General features: G+C 46.0%; 6 protein-coding genes across 6 annotated transcripts; 3 read left to right on the forward strand and 3 right to left on the reverse strand.

The window, feature by feature from the left end:
* Nucleotides 1-4949: 4949 nt before the first annotated feature.
* N7495_007140 (uncharacterized protein) lies at nucleotides 4950-5291 on the reverse strand (the record flags this gene model as incomplete). Its single annotated transcript, XM_057209791.1, has 1 exon — nucleotides 4950-5291. The coding sequence occupies one exon, from the start codon at nucleotides 5289-5291 to the stop codon at nucleotides 4950-4952; it is 342 nt and encodes a 113-aa protein (XP_057063565.1).
* Nucleotides 5292-5881: 590 nt separating this feature from the next.
* Nucleotides 5882-6601, forward strand: N7495_007141 (uncharacterized protein; the record flags this gene model as incomplete). The annotated part of the gene is made up of 1 exon (XM_057209792.1): nucleotides 5882-6601. One exon carries the CDS (start codon nucleotides 5882-5884, stop codon nucleotides 6599-6601), a length of 720 nt encoding a protein of 239 aa, XP_057063566.1.
* Nucleotides 6602-7088: 487 nt separating this feature from the next.
* N7495_007142 (FAD linked oxidase N-terminal) lies at nucleotides 7089-8247 on the reverse strand (the record flags this gene model as incomplete). The annotated part of the gene is made up of 3 exons (XM_057209793.1): nucleotides 7089-7627; nucleotides 7893-8038; nucleotides 8198-8247. The coding sequence occupies 3 exons, from the start codon at nucleotides 8245-8247 to the stop codon at nucleotides 7089-7091; spliced, it is 735 nt and encodes a 244-aa protein (XP_057063567.1).
* A 1193-nt stretch (nucleotides 8248-9440) lies between these two features.
* N7495_007143 (Cytochrome P450) lies at nucleotides 9441-9680 on the forward strand (the record flags this gene model as incomplete). Its single annotated transcript, XM_057209794.1, has 1 exon — nucleotides 9441-9680. One exon carries the CDS (start codon nucleotides 9441-9443, stop codon nucleotides 9678-9680), a length of 240 nt encoding a protein of 79 aa, XP_057063568.1.
* Nucleotides 9681-9958: 278 nt separating this feature from the next.
* On the forward strand, nucleotides 9959-10309 carry N7495_007144 (uncharacterized protein; the record flags this gene model as incomplete). Its single annotated transcript, XM_057209795.1, has 1 exon — nucleotides 9959-10309. One exon carries the CDS (start codon nucleotides 9959-9961, stop codon nucleotides 10307-10309), a length of 351 nt encoding a protein of 116 aa, XP_057063569.1.
* A 706-nt stretch (nucleotides 10310-11015) lies between these two features.
* Nucleotides 11016-12317, reverse strand: N7495_007145 (uncharacterized protein; the record flags this gene model as incomplete). Its single annotated transcript, XM_057209796.1, has 2 exons — nucleotides 11016-11945; nucleotides 12003-12317. 2 exons carry the CDS (start codon nucleotides 12315-12317, stop codon nucleotides 11016-11018), a joined length of 1245 nt encoding a protein of 414 aa, XP_057063570.1.
* Nucleotides 12318-12478: the final 161 nt, after the last annotated feature.

Below are 12478 nucleotides of genomic sequence, written 5' to 3' on the forward strand. Positions count from 1 at the left end.
ACCTGGTACAACCATATGGAGAAGGGGAGGAGAAGCAGGCCTCTAGGAGACAACGATCGACCTAGTTCTGGCATTATATGCCCTCCGAGAGCGTATGATCGCATGCGAAACAAAAGAGAGGATCCACGCTGACTCAGACCACCTACCGATATTAACCACACTCGAAATCAACACACCAAAAATCCCAGAAACACGAAGACGATAATAGAAGAAGATGGATATCAGCAAATTTACAAAATTCGTATCCGAAAACCTAAAGAACAAGCTATGGATATACTCACCAGAACTGATTAACGAATCAATCGACTACCTACTCAATATCGTGTAAAGAGGCACCGAGGAATCGACACTATAGGCAAAACAGTCAGAATATGTATACTAAGGGTGGACACTAGAATACACTAAAGTAATCAAAACAGCGAGACAGGCTTATAGGAAGTGGAGGCGATTAGACGACGATATCGACGCACTAATCTATAAGGCCGCTAGAAACGTAAAGGGGAAAGTGATAGGGAAGGCTCTAAGGAAGGGATTTCGTACCTGGATATCCCAGACTATCGCGGACGGCCTAAAAGGACTATAGAAAGTATCTAAATAGGCCAGAAACAGGGACCAATCGACAAGCAGCAATATTCCAGCACTAAAGGACGATTCTGGAGGGCTAGCCCTAAGTAGCCAGGAGAAGGCTGAACTACTCCAGAAAGTCTTCTTCCCCGAGCCACCAGAGGCAGACCTCTTAGATATCCCTCACACCCGGATTCCTGATCAGATCGAAACGCCGCCGATCAATAAAGAGGAAGTAATAAACATAATTAAACATGCACCACTAGATAAGGCACTAGGGAAGGATGGTATCCCTAACCATGTGTAGAAGATACTAGTGGAGATTCCGGAGTTTCTGGAAACTCTAACCAAGATCTTCGACGTGTATATATAAAAGGGCTATAACCCACGCCATTTCTAGACCTCGATCATAGTCACGCTCTGTAAAGGAGGCCTAAGAGACTTCAGAAAACCGAAGTCATACCGCCTAGTTGCCCTATTAAACACCCTAGGGAAGCTCCTTGAATCGATAGTGGCTATAAGGATCGCATGGCTGGTAGAGGAATACAAGATCCTCCTAGAAGGACACTTCGGAGGCAGAAAGGGGATCAGCGTCGAGCATGCGATATAACGAATCATAGATCGCATCTACTAGGCCTAGGGCAAAGGCATGAAAGTCAGTATACTACTTCTTGACGTCTTAGGAGCATACGATAATATATCTCACGAGAGACTTCTGTCAAATATATTAAGGATAGGACTAGGCACCTTTATGCCCTAGGTAAGATCATTCCTTATAGGAAGAAGCACCTACATCAGGATGCCAGGTTATCTATTAAAATAGTTTCGTATACCAACAGGGATCCCATAGGGCTCTCCACTATCGCTAATCCTGTTTCTACTATTCAACACGCCGCTTATATAAGCACTATATACTAAAATAGAATAAGCCACCACTAAGGTATCAGGATAGGTCGACGATATAGCAACAATAGTAGTATTAGAGTCATATCATATAAATATCCAGGCCCTAGGGAAAGCACTTAGCCGTACAGATATATAGGCCACTCGACACGCGGCGAAGTTCGCGCCAGATAAGTTTGAACTAATTTATTTTATTAACCCGAGAGAAGAAGAGGAAGAGGAGGACGGCACACCAGGACCAATCGATATATACAACATCGAATCGGCACACCCATAAGGAAACGCGTAAATGCTATTACAGATCAATAATACTACAATAATAAAGCCGGCGGAATCAGCGAAATATCTCGGAATCCATCTCGACAAACACCTCTAATTCAACATTCACCGACAGAAGCTCCTTGTGAAAGCCAACGGAAGCCTTAAGGTACTACGTGGTCTAGCAGGATCCACCTAGGGTATGCCGCTACTAGCAATGCGTAAGATTTATCAAGCAGTGGTTATCCCATAAATACTATATAGGCTCTTAGCATGGTACTATCTACTAGCAAAAGCGCTCCCAGCAGGAGAGCTGCGGCGAATTAGTAACGAATTCACCAAGATCCAACGACGTGCGGCAATCATGATCAGCGGTGCTTTTAAATCAATAAGTGCGGCTATACTTAACATAGAACTACATCTGCTCCTAGTTAAGCTATTAATAGACCAGATGATTCAGGAAGCAGCATTACAAATCTAAATAGGGCTAGAATAGGCTCGCCTAGAAAGCCTCCGGAACTATGCAAGGAACAACGAGGAAAGAAAAAGAAGCGGATGGAGCCCTCTAGAGGCGCTGCGGTTTAGGAAGGGAGGTGTTCTAGCAACACAAGAAACTAAGTAGGAAACCCGGAAATCGTCTGTTCTAGCGCCATAGGAGGCACAGATCCTATATATTATCCAATCAGATCCAGAGGTAGCCTAGGCCTCGATATACGATATTGAGTGCGGACAAAACTAGATACTGGTTTATTACTCAGACGGAAGCGGAAAGAAGGGACAAATTGGCGCCGCGGCCATTGCTCTAAATAAAGGGGTGTTCCTGAGGAGACACCTCGGAACCATGAATGACTCAACAGTCCATATTGCGGAGCTTAATAGGATAGAGATGGCGATTGCCTACTTCGCCAAACTCCAGAAGGATTCAATAGATGACCCTAGGTACACAAAGATGGTCATCTTCTCTAATTGCCAGGCTGCGATCTAAGCAGTCCAAAACCCAAAGCGATCGTCAGGCCAGTACATGCTCGACTCAATTTATGACCACGTCCGGACCCTCCGATCGCTCCGACAGACACCCGCGGTCGATATAATTCCCATCGAAATCCATTAGATTCCCGCCCATATAGGTGTGCCTGGCAATGAAAGCGTGGACGTTGAATCAAAGTTGGCTGCGGAGAATGTTGCGGGGACGGAACAAGGTTTTCCCAGTTCCGGCCACGCTCCAGGAACCAGACTAATGGCGATCGCAAAACGCGAGGTGCGGGCGCGTACGAGGGCACGATAGGCGTGGGAGTGGGCGAGGGAAACAACTAGTAGACCGAATCAGAGACTAACGAAGGCGCCGGAGAAAAAGAATATACAGAGATTCGAGGGGTTACCAAAGGCGTACTCTGCAGTAATGATCCAGATGCGATCAATGCGGATTGCTCTCAAGCACTTCCTCTTTAAGATTAACGAAGCCGACTCGGACGAGTGTAACTGCGGAGAAGGGTCTTAAACGCCGAAACACGTTCTCCTGCAGTGTCCGTTATACGCGAGCCTGAGGAGGCGGATGTTGACCAAGATCCGGGCACAGACGGACTTGGATATGAACAAGATGGCTGACTACGATGCATTGGTATCAAACTCGCAAGCTACCCGCTATATAGCCAAATTCATGATCCAAACAGGCCTCCTCGGGCAGTTTAGACATATAGACGCTAGATCTGACTCTGAACAAGACGAAGACCCAGGCTAGAGGAGACTAAGACAACTAGCTACGAATGGCGCAGCGGGGTGAAGACGCTAGGTATTAGGAACGACGAAACCTAGAGCTTACCGAGAAGCTTCAGAAGAATACATCGATAACTTCAATAAACAACAAAAGGAGGAAAACAGGAGTAGAGAAGAACATAAGGAGTGGTGAGAGGAGAAACAGGGGAGGGGTGATTTACAAGCGCTATTACATGGAGGGCGTTACGGTTGAAGAAGTGGGTTATGGGATTTCGGTATACAATGGCGCAACGCCACATTTCTTTTGTATCTATCTTAACATTCTGGCGTTCGGAATACTCCTGTTTCCGCCAGAGGAAACGCCTGCATAGCCATACGCTACTAGTTAGGCTGCATCAGGTTAATAGAGTATTGATTGATTGATTGATTGATTGAAAAGTTGAGCTTACGGAAATCTCGCATTGACAGTGGCCAGGCTAGCTAGCTGACATAATTTGACCTCGTACAAATGAAGAGAGTTAACCCATTTCCTCGTATCCTAATAGTATTAATAGATGCTAATGGCGTTTGTGGAACCATTCATGGACGGCAAGACAGTTAAAAGTGCTAGGCTTTTACGCGTCATGCTTTCCCGGGCGACACACAAGCAAACTTATGAAGCCGACTATACTAATTAAAAAGTCTCTTAATGCTAGGGAAGGATATAGAATTCAAATGACTAGTGATATTGGAGCCAGTCATTAGATCAATTGCAAGTTTTTAAATGATATACTAGGCTATATCAATCCAACCGCCATTCATTGCGACTGGGTTTCAGAGCTCTGGGGCTGAAAAAGGATGAGTGCTACAGAGAAAACCAGCGAATTAAACAGTGACGAGCAAACATCGACGACGCAGAAAATCCTCCCAAATCGCGGAACAATAAATGAGACGACTGCTAGGCTGATAAAAGAAAAGGCTTGGCAATACTGACCACAGCGAGAGAAACATAGACCTTCACCAAATCCAAGAGTCAGGAGAGCTCCACCACCGAGACTGGCGATTAACACGGATCAACTCATAATTTCCGTATATTGAATCTTGCCATTTCTCGTTAGAGGGAAAGGCCATATAGAAGCCAGAAAGAGCCCTAAATACCGTGAACTTTTAGAATTCTCGCTAGAACGATAAGATAGTTTGACGTACAAGGCCTGGGTAGTATCGTCCCAAATGACCTTCCCTATATATCTTCCAGTCTATTCCCAGCCAACCTGAAGGGTATATCTATTTCACATCAGATTTTATACATAAAAAAGAAGATATGAATTTAACGTACTCATATGCTGCTCTTAACCTTTTTCAGATTAAACCGCGCTTAGGGCGATCAAAGTTAAAGAATTCGTCGTGGGTTAAGGGTTTTCCAGGGGCCATCTCCCACACAAAGTGAATAGTGAAACCGTCCGGGATAAAGCCATCGTCACCCTGGCGAGTAACTTCCCAGGTAAGAAAATTTGGTACATAGCCAGAATTTTTTAAGTCTTTGAGCGCTTTAAGTTCCGTAAAATCTTTAGGCGGCTTGGCCTGCTGGCGTTTCTCGTCCGGGTATCCAGTTGTGTCTTCTGAATCTCTATTTGGCGGTAAATGCGTAGGAATCCCTTCTTGTTCTCATTACCATCAAGGTGGCAAGTAAACTTTGCGCGAGTAAATCCAACAGAGAGCCCGTTCTTGGCCTCGGCTGGGCTGATTCTATAATCTATGCCTGAGAGGTACTGGTCGATGATCCAAATCTGTGGGGTGGAGTTGGGGGCAGTGATTGTTATCTTCTTATTTCTGCCACCGAGTGGCTCGAGTACTGAAGGAGTCGAGAAAGACATCGGGATGTTCCGGTTTGCTTGAAGATGTGTGTTTTTGTAGAGTTTGATTGACTCAAGTTGAAGTAATTAGAATGCAAAACAAAGGTGGGAAAAAGCCATAGTTAACTAATGTAGTGGAGAGCCCTATAGTATGAAGAGAAAGCGGTCCGCGGCAGCAGAACCGAGTAGTACCATTTATCTACAAGTTACAGAATAACCACCTTTACACACCTCTTCACTTTTTGACTCCCTACTCTCACTGAACTTTCCCTCATGGTTGTGGTTGGTTTTCCTAGCTAAACCGACCTGCACGTTCTGACCGTGCTGCCTAGAGCGTTCCCCATTTCACTAATCAATGGTCAGCCCCGTCGTACCCGTCAAGTGGGGACCACAAGATGGATAGTTTGTCCATCCTGCGCCCCATCTCTCCCAATCTTCGCTCAGTCTCCCTCGCAACCAAAATGAAAGAATCCCATGAGGATTCAAAATCCGAATCCGAGTCCCCTAGTATAGGGTTTGAAAACTTCCTTGTCGACTTTCCCGCACCTCGTATCGCATCTAGCCAATTGGCAATCAAAAGGTATCTGTGTAAGGAGATGGACTCGATCAAAATGACCACCTGGGTTGCCTACGTGAATGTTCCCCCAGATTTCGTCGAGCGAAACCGACGAAAGATCTTTCCGAAATGCTCTCGACTCTTCTACGATAAAGAGACCAGACGGCTGATCGTGAAGCTCGCTGGACCCGCCCATGAGATCGTCACCACCGGGATCTCGAAAGAGATTACCGATCAAATAGTGATGGTAAACCCAAGTTTACGGCTTGATTTCTTACCAACGGGAGCTTCTCAGATTCATGGAAATTCTTGCTCGAAAGAAGCAGATTGGTCAGGTCAACCTAGCGATGTAGCCCTACCACCTGGACGCTCCGATAAGTGGCCTTCGATAGTTTTAGAAACTGGAATTTCTGAGAAATTGAACCGACTCAGAAACGATGCACGTTGGTGGTTAAGTAACTCAGAAGGCCAAGTAAAGGTGGTTATTATCGTCGCAGTCAATACCAACGCGCCAATAATCAAATTCGAGGCCATGTATATAAGCAACACGATTACGCTACGAAACGGTCGGAGGCGCTTCATCATATCAACTAGACAAGTGATGGACATCACTCGGGCAGCAAATCTTCAAGTCATCACTACTGGAGGCCCCTTCTTGATTCGTTTTGAGGAACTCTTTTGCCGAGCCCCCGTCTTTCCTGAAGTGGATATTTACCTGGATCCTCTCGTCATCAATATTTTAGCAGAAACCATTTGGAGAAGACTAAATATTTAGAGCTCACTCTTATTCTTGCTTGGGCTTTTTCGTCCTCTCGTTTCCTACTCTCTTTACCTGCGTTTTTTTGTGGTTTACTTCTTACGATGCTACGTGATTTCTCTTATTCCCCTATGATATGCATTGTTTTTTATTTTACTTTAGCTCTAATCCAATACTTATCACACGCATAACATAGTAGTAAAGTGCCTTAAGATCCATGTCACACCGACACTAAGAAACAGATTCCAGAGAGGATATACATGGTGGGGAAAAAAAAGAAAAGAGCACCTATTAAAATGTTTAAATTACGGAGAAAAGGAACATAGAATTAGAGGTGTTAAGCGATCTGCGGTCATTGACGCATGGCACCCATTTTTGGTTTCTCTCAAAGCTTAGATGCATGTTCACGCCCCCAACGAGAATCCCGTCACACTGGTTGGTGGAGAGGTATAGACAGGCCACCCGTGATCTGGTCGACGGCAGTAAACTCACCGGTTGGCACGAATTAGGACTCATACAGGGCATGGTACGAGGAGAAGCTGGAGGAGCTGATGTTGACAGCGACTCCTGCCTGGTCTAAGCTGCGCACAATCGGGGCCAACGCGGTGGTGAGCAGTGTCGGATCGCTGCCCGGAATGACGGCGGCGAAGACAATCAGCTCTGTACCGAGGATGAAGTAGGTCAATGTGACCCCAGTATCCACCACGGGGGCTAGACTGGAGTGGAACAGGTCGATAGTTGTTTCAGAAGGCGATCGTGTTACTGTTAGAGACTGTGAAGCCAGCACCCAGCATGGGGCCACATCGTACGTGCGCGTGGTCATCGAGACGACGACGGCGAATGTACTTGCTCCGCCGCCATTGAGAGCCCAGTACAGATCCGCGTACTTTTGGGGGGTGACGGTCAGATTCTCGCCCGCAGCCGTCACTACCTCCCATTCCAACACGCTGTCTGCGGTCATCCCGTACAATGAAGTCAAACTGCCATATCCTCCGCCGGCTGTATAGCCCCCGGCTGCGCCAACAGTGCCACACGTTCCGCTCACTACACGCTTCCCTCACGCCGCCACTACTGGGAGAATATCCTAAAACATGATGCCCGCCCCGATGCGAGCTGCCGATCCCGTATACTGAATATCGCCTGCGTAGGTATTAATAAAGTCGAGATCTTTCAAACTGTGCATCCATAGCGAGAGGGCCCCACACCCTGTGGACTTCCTCAGCAAACACAGTCAGCATAGAATAATCGTCTGTCGAGATGAAGAATGTGAAGCTTACTCATGACTTGTGTTCTTGATGGTCAACCGGACATCGTAGTGGGATTTCAGACACGCCAGTGACATTGATTGAGTAGACAGCGTAGTTTCCCAGCTTGCAAAGCTTAGCCTCTGAGGTAAATGGCTCGCAGTACTGGCCCTGGAAGTAGGAGTCCAAGATTTCGGCCGGATAGTACACGCTGTTGGTGTCAGTCGGAACTGGTTAAATAGGCGGCATCAACTCACTTAGCTTCCACTGTCAGTCAGTTCCCCTTGAGCCAAGCACATGCAGTAGCATTGTAGATGGGATTATGGCACACATGCGTAATCGGCACAGTGGCAATCAGGCACCCTCCCACCGTCTGGTTGAGCTGGGTCCAATCCTGTGCGCTGGGCCAGTCCGCATCATGTGGCAGCTTCTTGCAGGTTGATAGAAGGGATGATGTAGATAGAGATGAAGATGTAACACCTATCTACCCCATAAGCCAGGCCACCATGCAGGCTGATAGCATAGTGGAAAGAAGTGTGGCACCAAGAATAATCTTGCCGTGCTGGTGGATTAGCTAAGTTTGCAGAGAAATAGAAACTAAGGTTAATTTCGAATACTCTCATCCGGAAAACTTTGTCCTACTCTATTTATATTACCACTCAGCGAAGTCATGAGTCATCTCAGCTAAGGCAAGTGGGCAGGCACAGTCACATTGATGCTGCCTCGTATGATAAGAAGCGAGTTGAAGCATAACAATCTTCAGCTGTAATCAATAAACAAAGTCAGTCCAACGGAATACCCCTGAATGAGGCGGCGCTAGCGCTGTAGGATACGATCGCTATCAACTTATAGGGTGTATTCTGTATCAGATTGGATTAACTAAGTTTATTTTTATATTAATGTCGTGATGTATTTGCCTAGCCTATAGAGAGAAGGCTGTAGAGTCTAACTAGGTAAACACCACTAAGTAGAGATCGGGACTTAAATGTAAGGAAACAGTACGAATATTGCATTGCTTAAACTTGAGTTCCATGTAGAAGTCCTACTTGGATTGAACAGTTCTATAAATAGGTACGACCTAGGTATATTCTCCTAAGCCGAGAGTCCACAAAAACCATCAATTCATTGCCTACCTAGGTATCGAAGTGAGACAGATAACTAGTAGATACTCCCAATGAAATCTGCAAAGTGTGAGATACTTTGATTATCGCCAATTACCGTTTCTCAACCGCAATTTTGAACAACGCTGGTACTTTAGGCGCTGAAAATGCAGGCGCTGACATTATAGCAATTCTCAAAGGACAATTCACCCTCTGCGCATCTGACCATCTAGATCGTCTAGGTTGACACCATGCTAGAGCATTCAAACACCTCTGACATGGCAGTGAGCCAGAGGTGATATGTTTTCAGGATTGACATCTACTCGCCAATGACATTTCACCTGGACCTGGTGCTGACCTTCGGTCAGTCTCGGGTCTGTGCGTATCGGGACCAGACAGAACAGACAGCCAGGTCGTGTTAAACGGCTGCACATCCAGCATCGATTCGATCCCTTAAATTATTATCATATACTCTGAGTATCCTGAAATGAGTGAAGTAATCCCTTCCAGTACATGGTCGACGTCCGCAGTGCTAGGAACCGGTGCGGCAGTTTTGGTTCTGCTCTATATCTCGTGGTGTACTGGCTCTACCTTGGTCCACTGGCCGAAATTTCTATACCAAAGCTGGCGATGCTATCAAGCTGGTACGAAGCATACTATGATCTGGTCAGCGAGGGCCACGGCGGCCAGTTCGTCTTCCAGGTCAAGCGGTTGCACGAAGCACGGCCCCATAGTGCGGGTCGGCCCGAATGAGATCCATCCACATCGACGATCCCGACTACTAACCGCTTTTATTCTCTCGAGCCCCACTGCCAAGGCACTAGTCCGAAAAATTATTTGATGGTCCTAGGTATTGTGAGGTATTTAATACTAATATTACGGTCTTAATTCACCAAATACATTACGGTAGGCACTAACCGCACGCCAATGAAGCATATATGAATAATCCAATGTTGAATAGTATCGTGTAAATTCAGGAATATTGAGGTTGACTCTGCGATCCGTCACATAGTCTTCATGGGTATTTTGGTATGGCATCTCTCACAGCTGACAAAATACACCAGCAGGCAGGAAAGAATCCAAAGAAGGTCGTAGTCAACTTCACCAAAAGCCATAACATGGTCCAGTGTGAATTTGAGATTTGGGGCAAAAATGGCGCCGGTCGTGCCCGCTGCCTAGATACATGGGATATCTTTCCAGCGCCCGCCACCAACACTCGCCAAGCGGCCAAGCCCGATCCTTTCCTCCTTCGAAGCGAAGTGTTTGGGCAACATGTCCTTCCAGGACGAAGCCCAAACGATCGACTTCCTTTGGACTTGGGCCGACTTCGTGTTATCTCCACTACATATATCCTTGCACAAGGACTAGTACCTCGGACTTGAGACTCCGTTGGATTTATCCGTTGAAGTTTGCTCTATTTTTTTCTTTTTATTGATACCCTTATAAGTTTATGATTTGTGTAGAGTGGGAGGGATCTTTGGCTTCTCACCTATGAAACAGCGTTTATTTTTTCAGTTAAGTTTTTTATAGACTAATACAGAACTTAGCTTAATGACACATTGCTACAATATTTGCGCAATTCTTCCTGACTTTCGGATCAGGATCTTAGAACGAGATTGCTTTTCGATGTAAAGATCGGCTGAAGTGCTACAAGCTCCAATTCTGAGCAACCAGAAATATATGGTCACTTAAACCAAGTTGCATAAATAGGTGCTTTGGTCGGTTTTGTGATAAGATTAGCAATTGCTCTCGGGTAGTATTTATATCGGTAAGGAAGGGTGAGATCGCTACGTGTCGCATATGCTTTTCTAACTTCTAAGTTTTCACCTGGTTAGAATAATGTTGAGAATGTGTATAGATGCCTTGTTGATTTTACCGAACCTCCAAGGCTCTGAATACATCCATGGATCCTCTGAAGATGGAGGAAAATATTTGTGTCTTTATATGAGAAGAAGTAGACAGGCTGGTCAATGAAATACATGGAAAAGAATCTCGACGATCAACTCTACCTAGGTACAGAATATGCGGGGGCTCTATATCTTCACACTGATATAATGGCCAACCCATTGGCTGAGTACAATCTTGGAACTAAATTCTCTCGCGGCAGACCATTTCTTGGGCATATGCTCGGTATCTTTCCAAAAGATCGGTTGAATCCAGTCCAGCAGTGCCCAAAGATGCGGAATAGTGTGATACCAGTCCCTTTCCGTCAATAGCAACATTGGGATGAGTGCCGTTTGATGCAGTCCAGGACCTGAGAAGTTCTTCACTGTCGATAGAATCATGCTCAAAGATGGTACGAAGGAGCTTGGAATCCTGGCCCCAGAAGCAGCCAAAGTTCTGGCTGATAGGCTCAGTTGGGTTCACCCACAAGGGAAACTTATATCGTGTCAAGTCTTTGTATTCGAGGTGATGAAGGAATGAATAGTGCTGCTGGGCAGACACAGTCCAATCTTTCAAGCCTGGTCCGGTTTTGGTATAAACGGAGGATGCAATGGGGTCATGATATGAGCCACCTTCGATCGGCAGCAACCACCGATGGCCCTGGAAAGGAGGCTTGAATCCGTTCTCAACTCTGAAATCTGCGGGTCCCTCCCAAGGAGGTAGACTCGAGGCGCGCCAATCTTGACTTAATTGCGACTTGGAGCGGGAAGGCTGCTCGACATGGTGCAGCTCCGGGAGGTATGGCAGAGCAACACCAGGGTGACTGTGGAGTGAAGCCAGAGCAGCTTCATTCACGACATTGGCAGAGACAAACAATGAATCAGGATTGTCAAGTTTGGTCTTGACGATTGTTGGGATGGTTAGGTCTTCCAAATAGACGACATCACCATCGATGCGAATGTACATGGTCTTGTCACGGGCAATTTTCCAATCCATATCATGTCCGGGTGGAGAAATGGCATATTCAGGAGTTTTCTGAACTAAAGAATATAGCCAATCCAGGCTAACTGCATCGGTTGTCTGAGGAATGAAGACGACTTGATCAAGGAAGCCGTGGTTATGGACCAAGTTTTTCTACGTAGTCTGAGTTAGAAACTCATTAGAAAAAACGGAAGATAGGTAGACTCTCACCTGCAAATAACAGTCTAGTATAGCTGTGCGCTCGTGATAGTTGAAAGGAACCAGGGCAACTATCTTGAAGCCATGCGGCTTTGGAAAGAGTCCAGATCCATGCGAGAAGGCGAAGAATGGAGAAATGTCTTTGTTGAACACCACAAGTGACAGCAAGTCAAAAGGCAAAAGATACGGGTTCAAAATGCCAATGACTGTTAAGATAATGCATACGTAGCATAGTACAGTCCAGGTGAAGACAGTGGTCAAGCCACGCCAACTAGAGGGCGCATTTTCTGTGTTCGACTCAACATCATCATTCATCGTACGGCCCATGATAAAGAAATCTTTAATCTAGGGGTCAAGTGAATAAAAGTCCTTCGCGACGGCCTGGGCATCTTGATCTCATTTAATGCTGGACAATAACGGCCATTTTTTTGACCAGTAGGACTTTTGATCCGTTTTCGGCGCTCTGGTCAATTTTCATGCTGGATCAC

This window comes from Penicillium taxi, assembly GCF_028828555.1.
Source record: "Penicillium taxi strain IBT 34144 chromosome Unknown utg000004l_segment0_segment0, whole genome shotgun sequence".
NCBI lineage: Eukaryota > Fungi > Ascomycota > Eurotiomycetes > Eurotiales > Aspergillaceae > Penicillium > Penicillium taxi.